Source organism: Leptodactylus fuscus, chromosome 9 (genome assembly GCF_031893055.1).
Source record: "Leptodactylus fuscus isolate aLepFus1 chromosome 9, aLepFus1.hap2, whole genome shotgun sequence".
In the NCBI taxonomy this organism is placed as follows: Eukaryota; Metazoa; Chordata; class Amphibia; order Anura; family Leptodactylidae; genus Leptodactylus; species Leptodactylus fuscus.
In genome coordinates, this window is record NC_134273.1 from 16,475,154 (window position 1) to 16,495,325 (window position 20,172).

The window sequence follows — 20,172 nt, forward strand, 5'->3', positions numbered from 1 at the left end:
TATACTGTACAGTATACAGCCACAATGATTATACCACCCATAATCCCCTTGTTTGTTTAGGGGATCCCTTCGAACTGTTGGATCTGAGTCTTTATAAATCTTGAACTGGTGTCACATGAAATACACAACACCCAGATGACAGTTCTACCTGTCTTATGTCGAGAGAAATCATCAGTTGAATACACAGTCGAGATTGACATATTTATAGGCAGATGGTCGCAATCCCAATTGTGTTTTCAACTGGTAATATTTCTGTCAATAATACAGATAGAACTGGTGTCATATAAAAACTGAGAATCTTCCATATGACACGAGGAGCACTGTTCTGCAGATATAAGTATTGGGCTCATGCTGTAAAACAACTCCAACATCCAAATCTGGTCCTGATATTTTATAAGGTGCCATAGCACTCTTATGGGAAGAGTAACGCAATAGGCGAACCACCCAAGAAACCAATAAAGGATGACACTGGTGGCCTTCAGAGATCTAGAAGACGACAGGCACACCATGCTGACAAGCCTACATGTGGTATTTAGCCATGGTGTGCAGTTTGCTTCAGAACAGTCAAAAGTTTCTGCGTAACAAATATGTTGGTTTTGTGGAGCCCTGAGGATTGTCACGCACCCTCTCCTACAAGAAAATAAAACCACTGTACTATTGCAAGGATAATGATGAAACCGTGGGCCGCAGGTCTCCATGTCTTGTCATTTTTTATAGACCTGGCACTTAGCCGCTCCTGGGTTTGGCCTCTCTGGGAGGGAGATTTCAGTATTTCCCGTTCTTGGTCCTGACCCAAACTCATGTCCAGTAACAGTGTATAGTTCGTACAGGAATGCTCATCTTCTTGGGTAAGAAATGTCCGGGGTGCAAACCAGTACCAGACCCCATTATGACATTGCCATGTCAGCCCCCACTTCTGCCTATGTCCTACATAAGATATTACAAAAACGTTCATAAAACTCAAGATAAACAAACCTACTTTCGGTACTTTCAGTACATTGCAGTCTCACCAGAACATCACCGATGGTTTAACTATCTTATTGACTAAGCTGAGATTACCCTCAAACCCAATCATCTGTGAGATGAAGCAATAAAGTCATAATAAACTTTGCGATCACAAAACACTCAACCATCATAAAGGAAGAATTTAGTTAGGTAAAGGTTACCCAAGATGGCAGCCGGGGCTGTGCTCGCTCTGCTGGGATTTCAAGTCTTCTTCTCCACCGAGGCTTCTATGGTACAATGCAATGCTGGAGGATATGAGGATATCGTAATTGCAATACACCCTGGGGTACCAGAAGATGTTGCCATCATAGAAAAAATTCAGGTAAGAGCATGTAGATTGACCCTCTGAAAGATGAGAGAAAATATACATCTGATATAATGGAACTGAACATTTGTTTCGAACCACTCCACTGCATTGTTGTCGCTGACTCCTTTCCATGTGGTCACTGCTCTCCTGTGGTCACCACTGAGCCAGGTACCCTGCTTGATGCCCCCTTGCTTCTTCCTCTTTCCCTGCTAGGTTCCCTGGCCAATCTCCTTGTGGTAACGTAGGGACCCCTGTTCCATTCCAGCACCTTAGCAATAAGTTCCTTTGTGTCCCATACTATGTCAAGATGCTTCTTCTGTCTACTACTTTGGTTTTGATCCCTGACTTTTTGCTTGCCCTGACCTTGAGTTGGTTTCTCGTACTGGTAGAACTCCACCTGCCCTGAGCTTCAGCCTGACCCTGATATTTACAGAACTCTGTATGACCTGATCTCTCATCGTCTGACTATGCTTTTTGTCTACGGTTTCAGATTTACAGCAGTTGCTATCAGAGACTATTATGAATGCAGTGACTTAGGGATCCCTACAGTGAAGCTAACGTTCTGTATAGGGGTTAAAGGGTGAATACCGGGGTATCTTTTATATCTCTTATAACCTAAGGAGTTTACATTTCCCTGGTAGGCACTTGTATTTTCTAGGGGACTACAAGGACTAGGAGCAACCTGAGCGCCGAACATTCAGTCCTCTGTCCTGTAGTCAGGAAGATGTAGATATAAATCAAGGAAAAATAAAAGGTGCACCATGGGTAGGATTGTTTATGCAAAGTGAGTGGAAACATACAGGTATAGGATTGCTTTAGGTGGAGTACATGTTTCCTAGACATGGGAACAGCACATGGACATTAGCATCATAGATCTGAAACACCAAACGACCTTGTCTGACACATGAACAGAACCATCGAGTATGGCATTGGCACAACCAGTCCTATCCTACAAGCCAATGTTATTCTGCATCTCTTGTAGGTTCTTTGTGGATTAGCTACACATTGTTACATTTCTGGTTTTTTATTGGTTCCATTTATGTCATATTCACATTTTTTTGTAATAAAACCCCTCATCTGTTTATTAAGGCAATGGTGAAGGAGGCCACGTATTACCTGTTTAATGCCACCGGACAAAGGCTTTATATAAACAGCACAAAGATATTGATTCCTACAACTTGGTCCCTGAACTATACCAACCGTACGAGGGAACGGTACGAGAAGGTAAGACTCTAAGATACACGGACTGGATGAGCACATAGGGGATTGTCTGGTATACAAAAACTAGTTTTTGGCAGAACTCAGCAGGGAGATTGTTCCCACCGCCATCTTGGAGATTGAAGCACAGATCTGTCAATGTAGGCTTGCTCCAATCCGTCTGTCTCTTCATGTCATCCCAGACAGACTGGATATCTGTGGGGGCCATATCATCACTTCCAGGACTCTTCCTCCAAAGGGCAAAGGTCACACCAAATATTGATGGGATTTACATTTCTCTTTTCTTCATTCATTGTTAATAGACAAAGAATTAACCCCTCTATTCCTGGAAGCATTCTTACTGTGCAGCATTTATTCCCCACCTGCCTAAAACTTTTACACAGAATATCAGTATAGACAAAATATCAGACTGTATACATTGTTGCAAGCTCAGAATCATTAGGTTTCACTTCTTCTTTCAGAAACAGCGCCATGGTCGTCCGCAGGTTGTGAGTGGTATTGCAGTTCTATCACATGGCACTATGTTACTATAGCACATACAGACTGTGTTATGTTTCAGGAACAAAGCAGACATTTTTCGTCTTATCTTGAACCTTTAAGACTCTGAAATAAAAGGCTACGAGGGCTGAGGGTTACAAAGTAACTTTTGGTTGCTAATTTTGTTGCAATTGTTTTGTGTTACCAATTCAGGCAGATGTTGTCATTGCGAATACATTCCTCACTATTGGAGATTCCCCGTACACAAGACAACATGGTGGATGTGGGGAACAAGGACAATATATTCACTTTACACCAAGCTTTTTGCTTCAGGAAAATTTTACGTCACTTTATGGACCTTTCGGTAAGAAATAATCTAACGTTATAAAGTCCTAAACACATTGCAGATTTCAAATTTTGCAGGTTCATCCTTAGCCTGGTATGAAATTATAGCATTAGCTTTCACAGCAGGCCATAAATTGATATGGTTTGCTTCTACTAGTGAATCTTGTTTTGCTGACATCTAGTGGCCACTATGAAAACTGCAGCATTTCAGAATTGATTCTACCTACACCGGCTAATAGACAGAAGGTGAAATGAACGTAAGTATGTGAGTCTGCAACTGAGCAGTACATGAAGGAAAATGTCCACAGGGTGGGGCTGGCTAAACACTAGCTGGACCCCTGATATCATGGGACGCCAACTTAGCCAGAAGGAGGACGTTGGAGGAGAGCATTGGTGGAGGAAGAAGTGACATGGACAAGCTATATAGAGCCTGTGAAGAGTAGGGACACTTCAGGTGAAGTGTTCCCATTATTTGTGCGCTGTGTGTGCTGTACTTAAGTGCACTGTTCAGACACTCAGCCAATAAGTGGATGACTAAGTCAGCTAACAAACTACTTCTGGTGACGATATCCAACATCTGTCATGTATCTAAAGTGTATCTAAGCTTATTGATGAATTTTCAGGATACGCTGCCAGTTATCCCTATGCAAATGAGCAGAAAAGGGGCTTTAGGGGCGTGGCTTTCCATCAGTGGGCTTCACTATCTGCTGCTCAGCTCTGCCCCCACTAGTTGACTGACATCCCTCTTCTTGGCCTCAGAACACAGTATTAGTTATATTATTACACCTATAACTGATTTGTAGGGGTCTGACCAATGTGCTCACACCACTCATTAGAATAGGGGTCGGTGTGCCCAATATAAATGCATTGGTGGGTCATGACACTCAGTTCTGTTCTATGAGACGGCCGAGCAGTGTTCTTGGCTTCACACTTGCAGTCCCATGCAGATGAATGAGGCGGCAGGGTGCACATACATACAAAGCGCATAGGACCCCTGTTCTTGTAATTGGTCAGACCCTCACTAATCCGACAGTTAACATGTAATTCCTGAAATACCCCTTTAAGGGGGTGTTCACATGTAGGAATTTGACACAGAACTTGATGTGGAATCCAGCTTAAATCTGCCAGCCATTCATTTCAATGGGAGGCAGTAGGTGATTTTTTTTTTCAGCTCATTCTTCTGGAGGATTCTGCTGTGAACTCCCATTGAAACGAATGGGAGGTGCAAAAATTGCTGCATTGGTGCGGAATTGTACGTGGAATTTGTCAAAATCTACTTGTGGTTTTCGGCCTTGCTCAATGCAGGCAAAATACGGTATCATTCTTCTCCAAATTCTGGCCCAAATTCAGCATCAAAATCAGCTTCAAATTCACCGTCAAATCCTCGTCTGTTTTTGACGAGCAGAAAAATCTGCTTCAAATTCCTGAAGCAGAAATGTTCTTCTTGACAAATTCAACATCAAATTCCTACATGATGGGATTTTAGCATAAATCTGTTAAGTACTAATGACAGAACCTCTCTGTATATTCTCTTATATTTCCAGGGAAGGTTTTTGTTCATGAGTGGGCTCATCTTCGTTGGGGAGTTTTTGAGGAGCACAACCCCGATCAGCCATTCTATATTTCTGGAAAAGGTCAAGTAGAGGCCACAAGGTATTAAACTGCATTCATAAGATTGACTATAGATATAACCTGATGGATCAATCATAGAAACCCCAATCAATGGTTGTTGCCCATTCAACAGCCCCTTGGAGGGGCAAGTGATAGAATGTGCTATATACAAAGTAACACATCTCTTAGATAGAGCTGACGTAGGTTCTCAACTTGTGGGATGTGTACGCCAAAGGATATATGCCGTGCCATACTGTATGGATATATTATACAACATACCATAATACTTTGTATTATTTCTAGGTGTTCGGTTAGTATCAATGGCACGTACCGAGTGCTGCAACCTAAGGAACAGTCCTGTGTAACAAGGCCATGTAGGATCCATCGTGACACCGGCGTCTTTACGCAAGATTGTACTTTCTTCCCCGAAAAGGATGTTTTTGCTGCTGAATCCATCATGTATGCTCCTGCTCTCCAGTCTGTGAGTACAATGGCAGACATGATCATAGTGATCATCTCAAAGGCACCCATATCAATATGGCGGAAGGTATAGGCTAAACTTTTGGCTAGAGACATCCACAAATAGTTGTGGTGATTGATCCTAGGAGGAATACCGTACATACTGCAGAGATTTTATTATAAAACATATTCCACCATAAGAAATGCAACGTAAGGATTTGGGGGCCATTTGGGGCAGACTAGAGGTACATACATGATTACTACAGCAAAACAAGGGTTAAAGATAACATAGGCATCTGATTTGCACACGGTCACGGATAACTGGATTATCAAGGAGCGTCCTGGGGAATGTTTACACATAATAGTCTGGGAGAGGGATCAGACAAAGGGTAGGATATTGGTTTTGTACGTATCACATTGCAGTATTTACAATAAAATGATATCCTTAACAGTTTACCTTTATTCTTAAAGGGATATTATATGCATATCCATAGAATAGGGGATAAGTGTCAGATCACTGGGGGCTGGGGTCAGGCCCAGCGATCAGGAGACTGAAGGCGACAAGTTTTCCTGAGGTCTCCATGTGAATAGAGTGGTGGTGCACATGTATAGACATTGCTTTGTGTACTCCTATGAGACTACCAGTACAGCAGCTCCATAGAAGTGAATGGAGTGGTGTCCAGGCATCCCCCTCCCCTACTGATCCATTAACATAAAGCACCTATGGGAAGAATATGCAAATCTGTCTCCCAAGATGTAAACAGGGAGACAGTGCCTCTGTTTGCTGCCCTCTATAGCAAGCAACCCTGAACAAAAGCACCTAGGGAGAACTGCAGACCCCATCCTGATTTCTGAGGAACCAAATAGTCAAACCCCCAGGGATCAGACAATGATCCCCTGTCCTGAGGATTGGCGAATACATGTGTATGTCCATATGTCATGCTTCATCACTATTAGCTTTATTGCTTCATATTTATATACAATGTATCCACTTTATGTGTTTGTTGTATACAGGTTTCTGGGTTCTGTGATGAGACTACTCATAATATGGAGGCTCCAACGATGCAGAATCGGATGTGCGACTGTCACAGTACCTGGGACATTATAAAGAAATCCAGTGATATTGTTTCGACTGAACCAAAGGAGAATTTCAGCATTCCCACACCGACCTTCTCTCTCATACGATACCGGGAGCGAGTGATCACTCTGGCAATAGATGTATCGGAAAGTATGATGTCGGTGAGTCCTACCATACCACAGGGATCAATGTATGAATGTTGGGCGCTCAACCCCCGGGACCCCACGATTATCAGAACAAATGGGCATTGGCCCTTGTTATACCAGGCACAGGGGCAGTGGTGCTGCATCCGTGCAATGGAGAATGCCATTGCCCCGAGACTGTGTTCACTTGTATGGGCTTATATACAGGACCAGGATTGGGCTTCTGTATGCTGCGCCTTGTGAAGGGGCCCCTTGGCTGATCGGTGGGGGTACTGGTGGCTCACTTTATTGCCCATCATTGAAACACCACAGAAGTCCTCTTAGGCTAGGGCCACACTAGCAAATCATTTGTGCAACTTTTTTAGGGATGTGAATTGACTGTAAATAACCAACATATCACAGAAATGTTGTACGCAACATCCACTAAAGTCTATGAGATCTTGCAAACTTCTATTACAAAGCCAGGTGTTATCATGCCACGGTCATGCCAGGTCACAAATGTAACCAAGCTGTCAGTGCGATGTCTGAAAGTAAACTGTGTCTATCGTAAATGAGCTGAATTGTGAATGCAGCTCTGGAGTATAATAAAGCTGTAACCCAGGATCAGTATAACATAGTGTATTTACCATTGTACTTTTTCTGTATCTGTAAAGTATACATTGATGTCCATAGATTATAGCAGAGCTCCGGCTCCGCTGCACCCTGCACCCTGCAATGACTGCCATCTCATGTCATATTTATTTATAAAACCAAATCCGAACCTTTTGACTACTGCAGCACAATCGTTTATGGCGAGCACATCAGGCGGCGGACATCTTCCTCACTGAAAGCCTCGCAACAGGAACTTACGTTGGTCTTGTCGAGTTCCACGAATTTTCATATATCCTATCTGAGCTGCAACAAATCACTAATGACAACGTCCGAGAGTCTCTGAAATCTCGACTTCCAACAACCGTCACCACGTTTGGATCTGACTTCTGTTTGGGTATTCGCACTGCATTCAATGTAAGTTGGTTCTTTTTAACTCTGCTGCCATTTGGCGTCACTCTGTTATGAAGGGGGTCTCTACAGGGAGCAGGACACCTAGGGTGGATTATATGTGGCATGAGACGGAACATGACATGGTATGAAACCAATGGAAAACCTTCTGTATGAAATTGTGATGTGGGCCCATGGAATTGTATGGTTGCCACAGCGGTGTAACTACCAGGGTAGTATTGGTAGCTGCTGCCCACAGGACCCGGGACATTAGGGGGCCCCAGCGGCAGCGGCTACCACAGAGTTTGTTTGTTTTTTAATAGGCTATTACTTGCTGGAGTAACTCTGGAGAGGTAATGGGCCCTATTTACTTACTGATCCTGGTTCCTGGTCACGGCCGCCGGCACTTCCCCTTCTGCGGAGGCGGCTGTGAGCAGGAGCTGAGATCAGTAAGTAAGGCCCCAGGCCCGCGAACCCCACAAACACTGCTATCAGTGTTCACTGGCTTTGGAAGGCTTCGGGCCTACTTAATGACATCCCAGACGTCATCAAGGGCAGGGGCCTGCGTCATTATGCGATGCGACACAAGCGCCTCCTCAAGTTACGTCCAGTCCATCATTGAAGATAGCCGACAACAGCCGGGAGTGCGCTGGAGCCCAGGAGAGGTAAGCAACATGTTTTTTTTTATGTTTGTATCCTCACATGGGTCTCTGATTGTTATACTCTGGGGTCTGAAAAGACCCCAGAGTATAATAATTGTTTATGGGTGGTCCACAATGGGGCATAATACTGTGTGCAGGGGCCACTATGGGGCATAATACTGTTTGTAGGGGCCACTATGGGGCATAATACTGTTTGTAGGGGCCACTATGGGGCATAATAATGTGTGCAGGGGCCACTATGGGGCATAATAATGTGTGGAGGGGCCACTATGGGGCATAATACTGTGTGCAGGGACCACTATTGGGCATAATACTGTGTGCAGGGGCCACTATGGAGCATAATAATGTGTGCAGGGGCCACTATGGGACATAATACTGTGCGCAGGGGCCACTATGGTGCATAATACTGTGTGCAGGGGCCACTATGGGACATAGTACTTTGTGCAGGGGTCACTATGGGGCATAATAATGTGTGCAGAGTTCACTATGGGGCATAATACTATGTGCAGGGGCTACTATGGGGCATAACAGTGGGTGCAGGGTCCACTACGGGGTATAATACTGTGCGCAGGGGCCACTATGGGGCATAATAGTATATGCAAGAATGCGGGGGAGGGTCGGTCGGTTGGGGTCTACATGGTGGGGGTCGGTTGGGGGAGGAAGGCAGTCGGGGGGGGGGGGGGGCAATGTCAAAAGTTCACCACGGGGCCACGCCATTCCTAGTTATCCCACTGTTGCCATATTATGTCTCCATACAACTTGAAGCTTGTGCTGTAATGGGCTCGATTTTCTGTGATATATTTCTACAATTCTATGGCAATAATTTGGTTTATTATCACACAGGTTAATAAGAAGAGCGGATCACTACATGGCACTGAGATAATATTTCTAGAAGATGGAGACAATTCAAAGGGTTCCCTTAAATGTCTACCAGAGATTAGAGACAGCGGAGCCATCATTCACGTCATAGCCCTGAGCAATGAGGCGTCCAATGATCTGGAGCAAATAGCTGATGCGACAGGTGAGGAATATACTGGGCAATCCTACTGCGTGCCAGGTTACATGTATACTAGTAACACCGGGACTCAGGAGCCTAGAAGAGCCACCCCTTTTATTCTGAGTCTCCTTTTCCTGGAACCGTATTGAAATGTTCCTCTTTTGTTCCTCATGGAAATTAAAACAGGCTGATAACTGGGTTATCAGTCAGTCCTGATAGTGTCAGCCTGTGTAGGAACACGTCCAAGTGACAAAGGGAAAGCTCTTGTAACACCTAGTTGTTATTTTGCCCATGCATTTCCAGGAAGTGTAATAGAGGAAAAGCATACAGCCGGGATATAAAAAAACATGAAACAGGATTTTAGATTTAATAAAATATCCATGTCAGGAGAGGTTGCAGCTTCTCTCTTTTAGGGTAAGTTCACATGGAGTTTTTTGGACCAGATTTTGATGTGGAATCCAACATTGACTTCAATGGGAGACATTCACTTCTTTTTTCCTGCTCGTGGAGCTGCCTTATCTTGCCATGGATTCCGCGGCTGAATCAACCGCAGCGTCGGCGGTGAGAGACTCCCTCTTGTCTAGGCCCATTCATTTGGGCCTAATCCGGAGCGGAGTGCTGCGACTGGATGATGTTACACTGCACCGGCATCCAGTCACGGCTAACCGCGGGAGGCGTTTTTTGGATTCTAAGACGGCTTCCCACATCCAAATCTAGTCCAAAAAACTCCATGTGAACTTATCCTGATAGTGCTTTGAGCGGTTTTTGCAGTGTCCCAGGTGGGCGGATTTTTTTAATGCCATACTTAATTCCCACACTGCTTATTTTTCATTGGGAACAAATATAGGATTGGATTACACATCAGTCTTATCCATTCTTTATAACCTAATCTATTCCGGAATTTTCAGAGCAGTTCCAATATCAGCCAGCGGCAGATATCATAAAAGACAAATTAAAATATGCTAGAAGTAGATAGAAGGCCTACAGCTAATGCTATGTTCATATCTGCGCCTGTGTTGTTCTGGTCCATCAGTAGATATACAGACTGCTAAAACAGCGGTCACCAATGGTGACTAACAAACCCCTTGACCAGTGGCGTAACTAGTAACAGCGGGCCCCGTGGTGAACTTTTGACATGGGGCCCCCCGAATCCCCCCCCCCCCGCGTTATCCCCCATAGTGGCCCCTGCACACAGTATTATCACAGCATAGTGGCCCCTGCACGCAGTATTATGCACCATAGTGGCCCCTGCACGCAGTATTATGCACCATAGTGGCCCCTGCACACAGTATTATGCTCCATAGTGGCCCCTGCACGCAGTATTATGCACCATAGTGGCCCCTGCACACAGTATTATGCCCCATAGTGGCCCCTGCACACAGTATTATCCCCCATAGTGGCCCCTGCACACAGTATTATGCCCCATAGTGGCCCCTGCACACAGTATTATGCCCCATAGTGGCACTGCACACAGTATTATGTCCCATAGCGGCCCCTGCACACAGTATTGTGCCCCATAGTGGCCCCTGCACACAGTATTATGCCCCATAGTGGCCCCTGCACACAGTATTATGCACCATAGTGGCCCCTGCACACAGTATTATACCCCATAGTGGCCCCTGCACACAGTATTATGCCCCATAGTGGCCCCTGCACACAGTATTATGCACCATAGTGGCCCCTGCACACAGTATTATGCCCCATAGTGGCCCCTGCACACAGTATTATGCACCATAGTGGCCCCTGCACACAGTATTATGCCCCATAGTGGCCCCTGCACACAGTATTATGCACCATAGTGGTCCCTGCACACAGTATTATGCCCCATAGTGGCCCCTGCACACAGTATTATGCACCATAGTGGTCCCTGCACACAGTATTATACCCCATAGTGGCCCCTGCACACAGTATTATGCACCATAGTGGCCCTGCACACAGTATTATGCCCCAAAGTGGACACCCATGAACAATTATTATACTCTGGGTTCTTTTCACACCCCAGAGTATAAAAAAACACTGTTACTCACCTATCTCCAGCTCCGCTGCAGTCCTCGGTGGTGTCGGCCATCATCAATGACATCACATGACCCGGGACATCACATTACCAGGGACGCCAGGGACGGTAGGCCCGAACCTGCCCGGAGAGGTAAGTAACATGGTTTTTAGAAAGGCTATTCCACACCTACCTTTAGTATGTAAATTGCCTCAGTGGTTTTTAAATAAGTCGGTTTTGCATTCATATGCTAATTAGACTGGGATAGCACCCTCTTTGCTATTGTTTGCTATGGCTGTATACAGCACAGGCTGCTGCTGATGATGACCCAGCTTCCTGTTTGCACACACACATTGGAGATAATAGCAGGGACAAGTGCTGCTGGGAACTTCCTGTGCTGGCTGGAATCTCATTAGCATATGAATAAAAACGGACTTATTCAGAAACCACTGAGGCAATCTACATACTAAAGGTAGGTGTGGAATAGCCTTTCTAAAACCTATGCAAGGATGTGATTAGTTAAAAATGACTTTTCCCAATGATAGAGCCCCTTTAACCGAATACACAGGAGACATGTCCTTCCTTGCCTTTGCTTACCTCTCTCCACTCATCTTGGGATAACTAGATCCTGGAGGATGATAAGAAAGGACCCTTGTGCATAACATCCAATCTAGTAGAAGAAATAAAATTACATTTTTTTTTCTTTCAGGGGGTCTAAAATATTTTGTGACAGATGATCTGGAATCGACTGATATGATTGCCGCCTTTATTGGAATTTCGAATGAAAATGGAGGCGGATATGGCAGGGTCAGCCAGGTAATGCAGCGCTTGTATAACACCGTATGATTCTACGTGTAGCATTCAGTGGCATGTCGTAAAATTTTGCCAAGCCCTAAATTCAGACATCTGGCGATACTATCCTATTAATATTATAAATGTGAAAGTTTGTGAGTTTGGATGTTTGTGGGTTTGTGTGTTTGGATGTTTGGATGTTTGTTCCTCAATCACGCAAAACCCGCTCGACCGATTTGGCTGAAAGTTTCCACAAACATAGTTAGTACACTCGATTGCGCAATAGGCTACTTTTCGTCACAATAGCGCACATACGTTTGCGCCAGGACGCCCACAACACCCAAACTCACACCACCATCTCTGCAATCTCACACACTTTGGACCATAGCAAGTCGCAAAATTCATATTGCCCTCTGCAGCCTCGCCCCTAACCCCACACAATCACATATACATAGACTTTACCACTTTGCCCCTCACCTTACCGATACTCCAGGAGGTTCTCTTTAACGCTCCGGAGCAGCCATGTTTGCCAACCCCCACCGCTCTGACAATCCGCGACACCACCCACCCATGTCAATACCCCTAGGTGGTCTAATAAATGAAAAAAAAAAGTTTAAAAAAAAGTAAAAAAAATATTATAAAAAAAAAAAAAGGATTAAAAATTCAAATCACCCCCCTTTCCCTAGAACACATATAAAAGTAGTTAAAAACTGTGAAACACATACATGTTAGGTATCCCCGCGCCCAAAATCGCCCGCTCTACAAAGCTATACAAATATTTTTCCTGTTCGGTAAACGCCATAGCGGGAAAAATGGTCAAAAGTGCCAAACCGCCGTTTTTTCACTGTTTTGATTCTGATAAAAATTTGAATAAAAAGTGATCAAAGCAATAACATTTCCCGAAAATGGTAGAACTAAAAAGTACACCCAGCCCCGCAAAAAAAGACGTCCTATACATCCCCGTACACGCACATATAAAAAAGTTACGGCTGTCGGAATATGGCGACTTTTCAAAAAAAAAAAAAAATTTAACACAGTTTTGGATTTTTTTTAAGGGGTCAAAATGTAAATAAAACCATATAAATTTGGTATCGCCGGAATTGTAACGAAGCACAGAATACAGGGGACATGTCATTTTGGCTGCACAGTGAACGCCGTAAAACCAAAGCCCGTAAGAAAGTCGCAGAAATGCATTTTTTCTTGAAATCCACCCCATTCTGAATTTTTTCCCTGCTTCCCAGTACATTATATAGAATAAATAATGGTGGCATCATGAAGAAAAATTTGTCCCAGGAAAAATTAAGACCTCATATGGCTCTGGGAGCGGAGAAATAAAAAAGTTATGGGGTTTAGAAGGAGGGGAGTCAAAAACGAAAAACGAAAATCAAAAAATGCCATCAGCGGGAAAGGGTTAACTTCAAATACTTCTGTCCCAAAGTCACTATGTAAAGTTTCTCAGAACACCGTATATATAGCAGCTCAAATACAAATTAACTTCAACACAAAAGTCTCACGTATTCTCTGAATTACAGCAAAAACAAGATACAAAGTTACATTTCATATCCCATACCTTATACACAGTACGAAAACCTTACCCACGCCTGTATATACCCACTGCTACAATCACCGCAGACGAAGTCACGGGTACCAGCTAGTTGGATTATATAAGGAATCCATAGGTCTATATAAAGATATTCAGGGATATATGTGTATCAGATTGTAGAATTTTACTGTGACCAAAGATCCCTATTAGATCTTAGAGGAGTTGTCCATAAACCCTATTAGGGACTTCTGAGTTAATAGGAAGGGGGTCTTCTTTTCAGCGTCTTTTTGGAGGACCAGACCTGTCCTGCATGACATAGACAGTCCCTTGATTTGAATGGACATTGTGTAATACTTGATTTTTCCTGTGGGGGCACTGCAGGGAAATTGTTCACTTGCAGCAAGATTTCCCCAATCACTGGATAATTCTGTGATCATGTTATGGGCAATGAACCCTACTAACAGATTGGGATTGTCTAATGTAGAGAACCCCTTTGATGGCCATGTACTTTATGCCGTGTTTATCATTTTCTTTGCATGTGACAGCTAGAGGGCGCTACCATCAATGTGAACCCTGGACAATGTGTCAGTGACCCTGTGTATGTGGACAGCACAGCAGGGGCAGACATTTTCTTTACTGTTACCTGGCAGTCTTCAGAACCATCTATCACCCTGGAGGACCCGGATACAGAAGTATATACTACTGCAAATTTTACCACTACAGAGGCCTCACACTTGAGCCGAATGAACGTTCCAGGAATAGCCAAGGTGACTTAAAGGAACAATTCATATTCTCATTTATAGAGGCCCTTCAGGTACCTGCGGTTTTATATACCGCTAGAAAGCCTTAATACTCACTGTACGTTTAACCCTTTATTATATTTTCTAGAGAGGAGTCTGGAAATACACCCTGTGCAACAACTTCACACAAGCCCAAGTCTTAGGCATAACAGTGACATCAAAGTCCTCAGACGTAACCGTCCCGCCGGTCACTGTAAATGTCCATATGAATAATGACACAAAGAAGTACCCCAACCCCATGGTCGTCTACGCTTCTGTGAGCCAGGGGCAACTACAAGTGAAAGGGGCAAAGGTCACTGCCATTATCACCCCAGAAAAGGGCGCCCCTATTGTTCTCGACCTTCTGGATAATGGTGCAGGTAGGGAAACATTTATTTAATCAATTTGCTGAACAATCCAATCAACTTTAACAAGGAGATCATATATTATGACATACTACTGCCACCACTAGAGGGAGCTTGAGGGCCCAGTGAAGACAAGATTAACACTGAGTCCTATAGGAACTATGTATTTCTCTCTTCAAGATGCTCCCCCTAGTGGCAGCTGTAGGTAGTCAGAATTCTGTCATTTGACAATGTGTATTAAGGGAAGCAGAGGATTAAGGTTCTGTAAAAGACCACTAACCTAGAGTAATATACATTATAATGTAGATTTATACACTTGATAACAATATTGACTGTGCCCATCAATGGCGGAGCATCCCCTTACATGGTATATTTCTATTCAAAGGTGCTGATATTGTAAAAGATGACGGAATCTACTCAAAATACTTCTTTAGGTTCAGCGTAAGTGGCAGATATGGTCTGAAAGCACGAGTCACCTGTGATGAGAGTGAGTGCAGACTCACCCATCTGAAGAATCGTGTCTTCGCCTTACCCGGTTTTGTTGAAAACGGTAAATGTGTAGTTATACAACGTATACCCACGTACTCCCATCTGTGTTAAGCAACTGTAACATATCATGTACTGATTCCGAGCCTGTGTTATAGTTGTGACGCAGAGTAGGCATGGACCCCCTGTATCGCCCAATAGGTTTAATTTTGGGCTACTTCTTAGGTTCCGTGGTTTTCACCCTTTAACACCCTATACTGGAATCTGGTCTTCACTGTAGGGGACTACCAGGTTGCTATCAGAGGCATAGCTACAGGAGGTGTAGAGAATTAGCAACCAAAACCAGTCCCAGGAGCCTCAGGGGGTCCAAAGGTTTCTCTACAACAATAAGGAAGCACCAGTATTATAGATAGAATGTGGTAAGTAGGGGGACCATTACCTATTTTGTATTGGGGTCCAGAAACTTCAAGGTACGTTTCAGGTTGTTACCTCTAGGAATAGTCCCAGTATAGGTTACAGCTCACCCTGGAACATTGAGAAACACCATGTGGAGGCACCAAAGTGATAGGCAAGAAGTGAGGTCTTAGACAGGATCCAGGCAGAGGTCAGGACACACTGCATAGGTTTAAAGATGGATATCCAAGCACGGGTAAAACACAGGCAGGCAGCAATAACACAGATGCCTTATAGCGTATGGTAGGTTATGAACACACACACAGAGACAAGGTGAGGAAACAGGCCGAGGTCAGGACAGGAAGAGCAGGATCACAATAAGATAACAAGCCGAGGTCAGGACAGGCAGAGCAGGATCACAATAAGATAACAAGCCAAGGTCAGGACAGGCAGAGGAGGATCACAATAAGATAACAGACCGAGGTCAGGACAGGCAGAGCAGGATCACAATAAGATAACAAGCCCAGGTCCGGACAGGAAGAGCAGGATCACAATAAGATAACAAGCCCAGGTCAGGACAGGCAGAGGAGGATCACAATAAGATAACAAGCCCAGGTCAGGACAGGCAGAGGAGGATCACAATAAGATAACAAGCTGAGGTCAGGACAGACAGAGGAGGATCACAATAAGATAACAGGCCGAGGTCAGGACAGGCAGAGCAGGATCACAATAAGATAACAAGCCGAGGTCAGGACAGGAAAACTTGAATAGAAGACAAAGTTCAGCAGGGTCCATTTCTTTAAAATGCCTCTTTATTAAACTTGTACATGTAAAATCATCGGGATGGTTAGACACAGATAGTAATTCCCATAATAGTGAAAGGCCACATCTACTAGCTAACGAGTTTCGAAAGAGAACCTTTCTTAGTCGTAGCCTAGTGTCTGAGGGGGTCAACCATGTTTCTATGATTCCGATAAATGTAGATTCATTAGAAATGAAAAGGTCGTTGATGTAGTCGAGTTTATTGCATGTGGAGCGAACGTTCCATAGTGCACCAGAGAGGACGGGGGGAGGGTCAGGAGCGAGTGAGGTTTAAGATTTAAGGGGATCCGTGCGCTGATACCAGGTGTGGAGAATGAGCCGAAAGTAGGGGTTTGCTGGGGTGGTCCAGGATTAGGAGCTATGTCACCAGAAGTGAGGAGTAGCAGAGAGAGGGACAGCAGGTGTAAGTAGGAGAGGGTGCGGGGGGGTTGTGTGTGTCTGGGGCGGAAAGCCTGCAGGTTTGTGAGGAGCTGTGCAGAGAAAGTCAGATGGTGAGGTAGGAGAGATGGAGAGATGAGGAATCTGTTACTGACATGGCTGGTTTGGGGTGGAAAAGTGGTTTTTACAAGTACAGGAAGAACAACAGTGATTACAATGAGAAGCATTTCTGTTAGACAATAGACAAGTTAGAAGTAGTTGGTTTGTGTTACATTCTGTTCCTTGCACGCTTGGATTGCACAATGACCTAGGCCACAATGACCTAAGCACTTACATTTATACAACCCTAGATGTGAACTGGGGTGTGGATATATGCAGATAGAGACAGGGAGGGGGGAGAAGCAGGGTATAGAAACAGAGATATCAAAGCTAATGTAATTGCTACAAAGTGGTTAACAACATGCCAACAGAAATATTGCTAATTGCAGGAAGCAGAGATGGAGCAGAGCTGGGTTATTTTGGGAGCAGGAGTGAGGTGGATGAAGCAGAGTTGATTGTAGCAGGGGGGGCCTTTAGATGGTGAGTCTTCAAGGGTCAGCGCCCCCTACAGATGAGTACTTAGGCACAGTCCTGGAGACTAATACATTGGCAGAGAGTATGATTGCAAGCAAGAACCGGTTTTGCTGTCATGGGCTGCAGCTGCATTACCATTTCAATGCGAAACAGTTAACATTAGCACCAGGCCAACCTGGACAGATCAGCAGCTTCAGCAGAACTCCAGAAGAGACCCATTCAGCAGAAAAACCGGGAGCACACTGGAGCATCGGGACAGGTGAGTATGATTTTTTAAAAAAATTTTTTCAATTCCCCCAGTTGATTTAAATGTTAAAAGGTTTTTCCATTTTTGCCTGGACAATCCCTTTAAGTTCAGTATATATAGTTTATTATTATTGGTTTATTTGTCACAATCATTGATAGATTTTTTTACGTTTATTGGGATTGGTTTTTTAAAAAAGTAAATCAAAAATGTATAAAAATGAATCCAGGAAATAGGAGATATAGTTGATGTATTCCGTTCAGCCATCTGTATCCTTTCAGTGGATACAGGACGATCTGTTCTCTATCATAACTTCCCATACACCCATCACAGGTAAGGTCGTGATGAACCCATCAAAGCCTCCACAAGCTGATGTTCTGCCTGCGCTGGACTCACTCAGGAGAATCGCTGCTGGCGGATCCTTCACAGTGTCTGGTGTCGTCAGCACAGAAACAGATGTTTACCCACCGGGGAAAATTACAGATTTAGAGGCAAAGCGTATAGATGAGAGCATTGTCTTATCCTGGACAGCACCTGGTGACGATCTGGATGATGGAAGCGGTATGACATTTTATCCCACACTGGGGGAAAATCTACACTAATATGATTTTGGGAAAAATCGTTTTGATGATGATTTTTTTTTTAACTTGTAATATTAAAAAATAATACAAAGTCCTTGGGTCGTATTCAGCTGTGTCTGAGTATTACATTCACCCAGCTTTCTCAGACGTCTGCATAGCTAAGCAGACTTGCTGTGGAAAGCAATAACCCCCTTGAGCCTTGTCGATTTGCAGCCAACTTTCCTATTCTGCTGATTTCCTGTTAGAGCTCAGGTTGTTAGATTTTCCAAAGCATCGCTGCCCCCTACTGGTTCAACGTCCAGCCCCTTGAGAACAATTCTTTTTTTGAACTTCAGGACATAGCAATATTTTTATTTTTTTTGTCCATAGTTTTCCATTTTCACAAAATTCCAAAAACCATGAATAATAATAATAATAATAATTATTATTATTACAATAATATAATCTTAAAATAATATTAAAATAATATATTAAAATGTAAAAATAATATCAAAGTAATACTAAAATAAGAATTATATTATTATATTATATTGTATTATATTAATAAAAAAATAATAATAATATAGTATAAGGATAATAAAATAAAATAATAAATAATATTTAAATAATAATAATAATACATTTTATTGATATTTTATTTCTCTGTCCACATAGTCATATGAGGGCTTGTTTTTGCTGTAGTTTTAGATGGCACAATTTGAGGGTACGTATAATATATTTCCTCTTATTAAAGGGTTTTTATTCGCTGTAGACACTTATTCCCTATAAATAAGATTGAGGCAAAACTACCACTGTAGCAGACTGTACTGGGGTCTCTAAAGAGACAGTATACTGTAGAGGGGGCAGGAAATGGGCAGTATACTGTATGGGACCAGTATACTGTATGTGGGTCAAAAAAGGGGCACTATACCGATGGTGGGGTGAGTAAAGGGAGTATTATAATGTGTGGAGGTCAGGACAGGGCACCTTCTACTGTGTGGGGACCAGGGGGTCCAGTCAATATCTTGCTATGGGGTCCTGGTGTTCCTAGCTACACCTCTGGACGGGGCAATGACCTTACCAAGCAGTGAGGACAGCTGTTAGGTAACATTTGCAATGACCAAGATGATCTCTTATTCTTGTGTTCTACTCCTATTCAGACATTCATTTTTGGACTTTTATTTCCAGCTCAGAGCTACAACTTAAGAGTGAGCAGCAACATGACAGAACTCAGGGATGACTTCGAGGGATCTGCTATGGTGGACATCACCGGGCTCAGACCCAGTGCAGCCGGATCACCTGAAACCTTCACGTTTCATCCTACACCTGATATAGAAGACGTCACCATCTTTTATTTTGCTTTAATAGCTGTGGATAAGAACCTGCAGAAGTCGGCGCCATCTAATATAGCACAGGCCGCAATCTGGGTACCTACAACAGCAGACACTACACAATGTCCCATACAGAAGACTACAACCTGTGCTACTAAGTACGTCCAAGTATGTGACTCTGCTCCGACACAGCCAAGAAAGTGTCCATCTAAGCCCAAGCCAAAGTGCCCCGCACCAAAAGTGAACTGACCCCGGACATAACTCTACTCCCATGAGAAATCTGGTACTATGGCAGGACTTGGGAGTCATTGGGTGCAAATACTATCTCTGCCCTATGACAAACACTTTGCTTACTCTAGCTTCTGGGTTGAAAAATTTGCAATTCTACTAAAATTTCTTAAACAAGAGTGACTGAACGCGTGACCTTCTAGTGTATATAATAGACTTCCCTCAAAATCTCTTCTCTATTGCAAAAGATCAAAAAAATCACAATAAATAAAAACCTTCTAAATACTAAAAAAAACCTAATAAATTAAAAATCTGTAGGAATATATATGCCGAATACTATTTATTCTCATAATGAATGGAGTGACGCACCGTTTATAGTAGGCACATAGGAGCCCTGTTCTTATG

At 43.5% G+C, this 20,172-nt stretch overlaps 1 protein-coding gene across 1 annotated transcript; it reads left to right on the plus strand.

Moving 5' to 3' along the window:
• The first annotated feature begins 1,171 nt into the window (after nucleotides 1-1,171).
• LOC142218469 (calcium-activated chloride channel regulator 1-like) lies at nucleotides 1,172-19,788 on the plus strand. The gene is made up of 14 exons (XM_075287219.1): nucleotides 1,172-1,327; nucleotides 2,402-2,536; nucleotides 3,221-3,371; nucleotides 4,897-5,005; nucleotides 5,267-5,444; nucleotides 6,437-6,661; nucleotides 7,421-7,648; nucleotides 9,127-9,304; nucleotides 11,983-12,089; nucleotides 14,154-14,375; nucleotides 14,497-14,767; nucleotides 15,138-15,302; nucleotides 17,982-18,209; nucleotides 19,397-19,788. The coding sequence occupies exons 1-14, from the start codon at nucleotides 1,172-1,174 to the stop codon at nucleotides 19,786-19,788; spliced, it is 2,745 nt and encodes a 914-aa protein (XP_075143320.1).
• The last annotated feature ends 384 nt before the right edge of the window (nucleotides 19,789-20,172 follow it).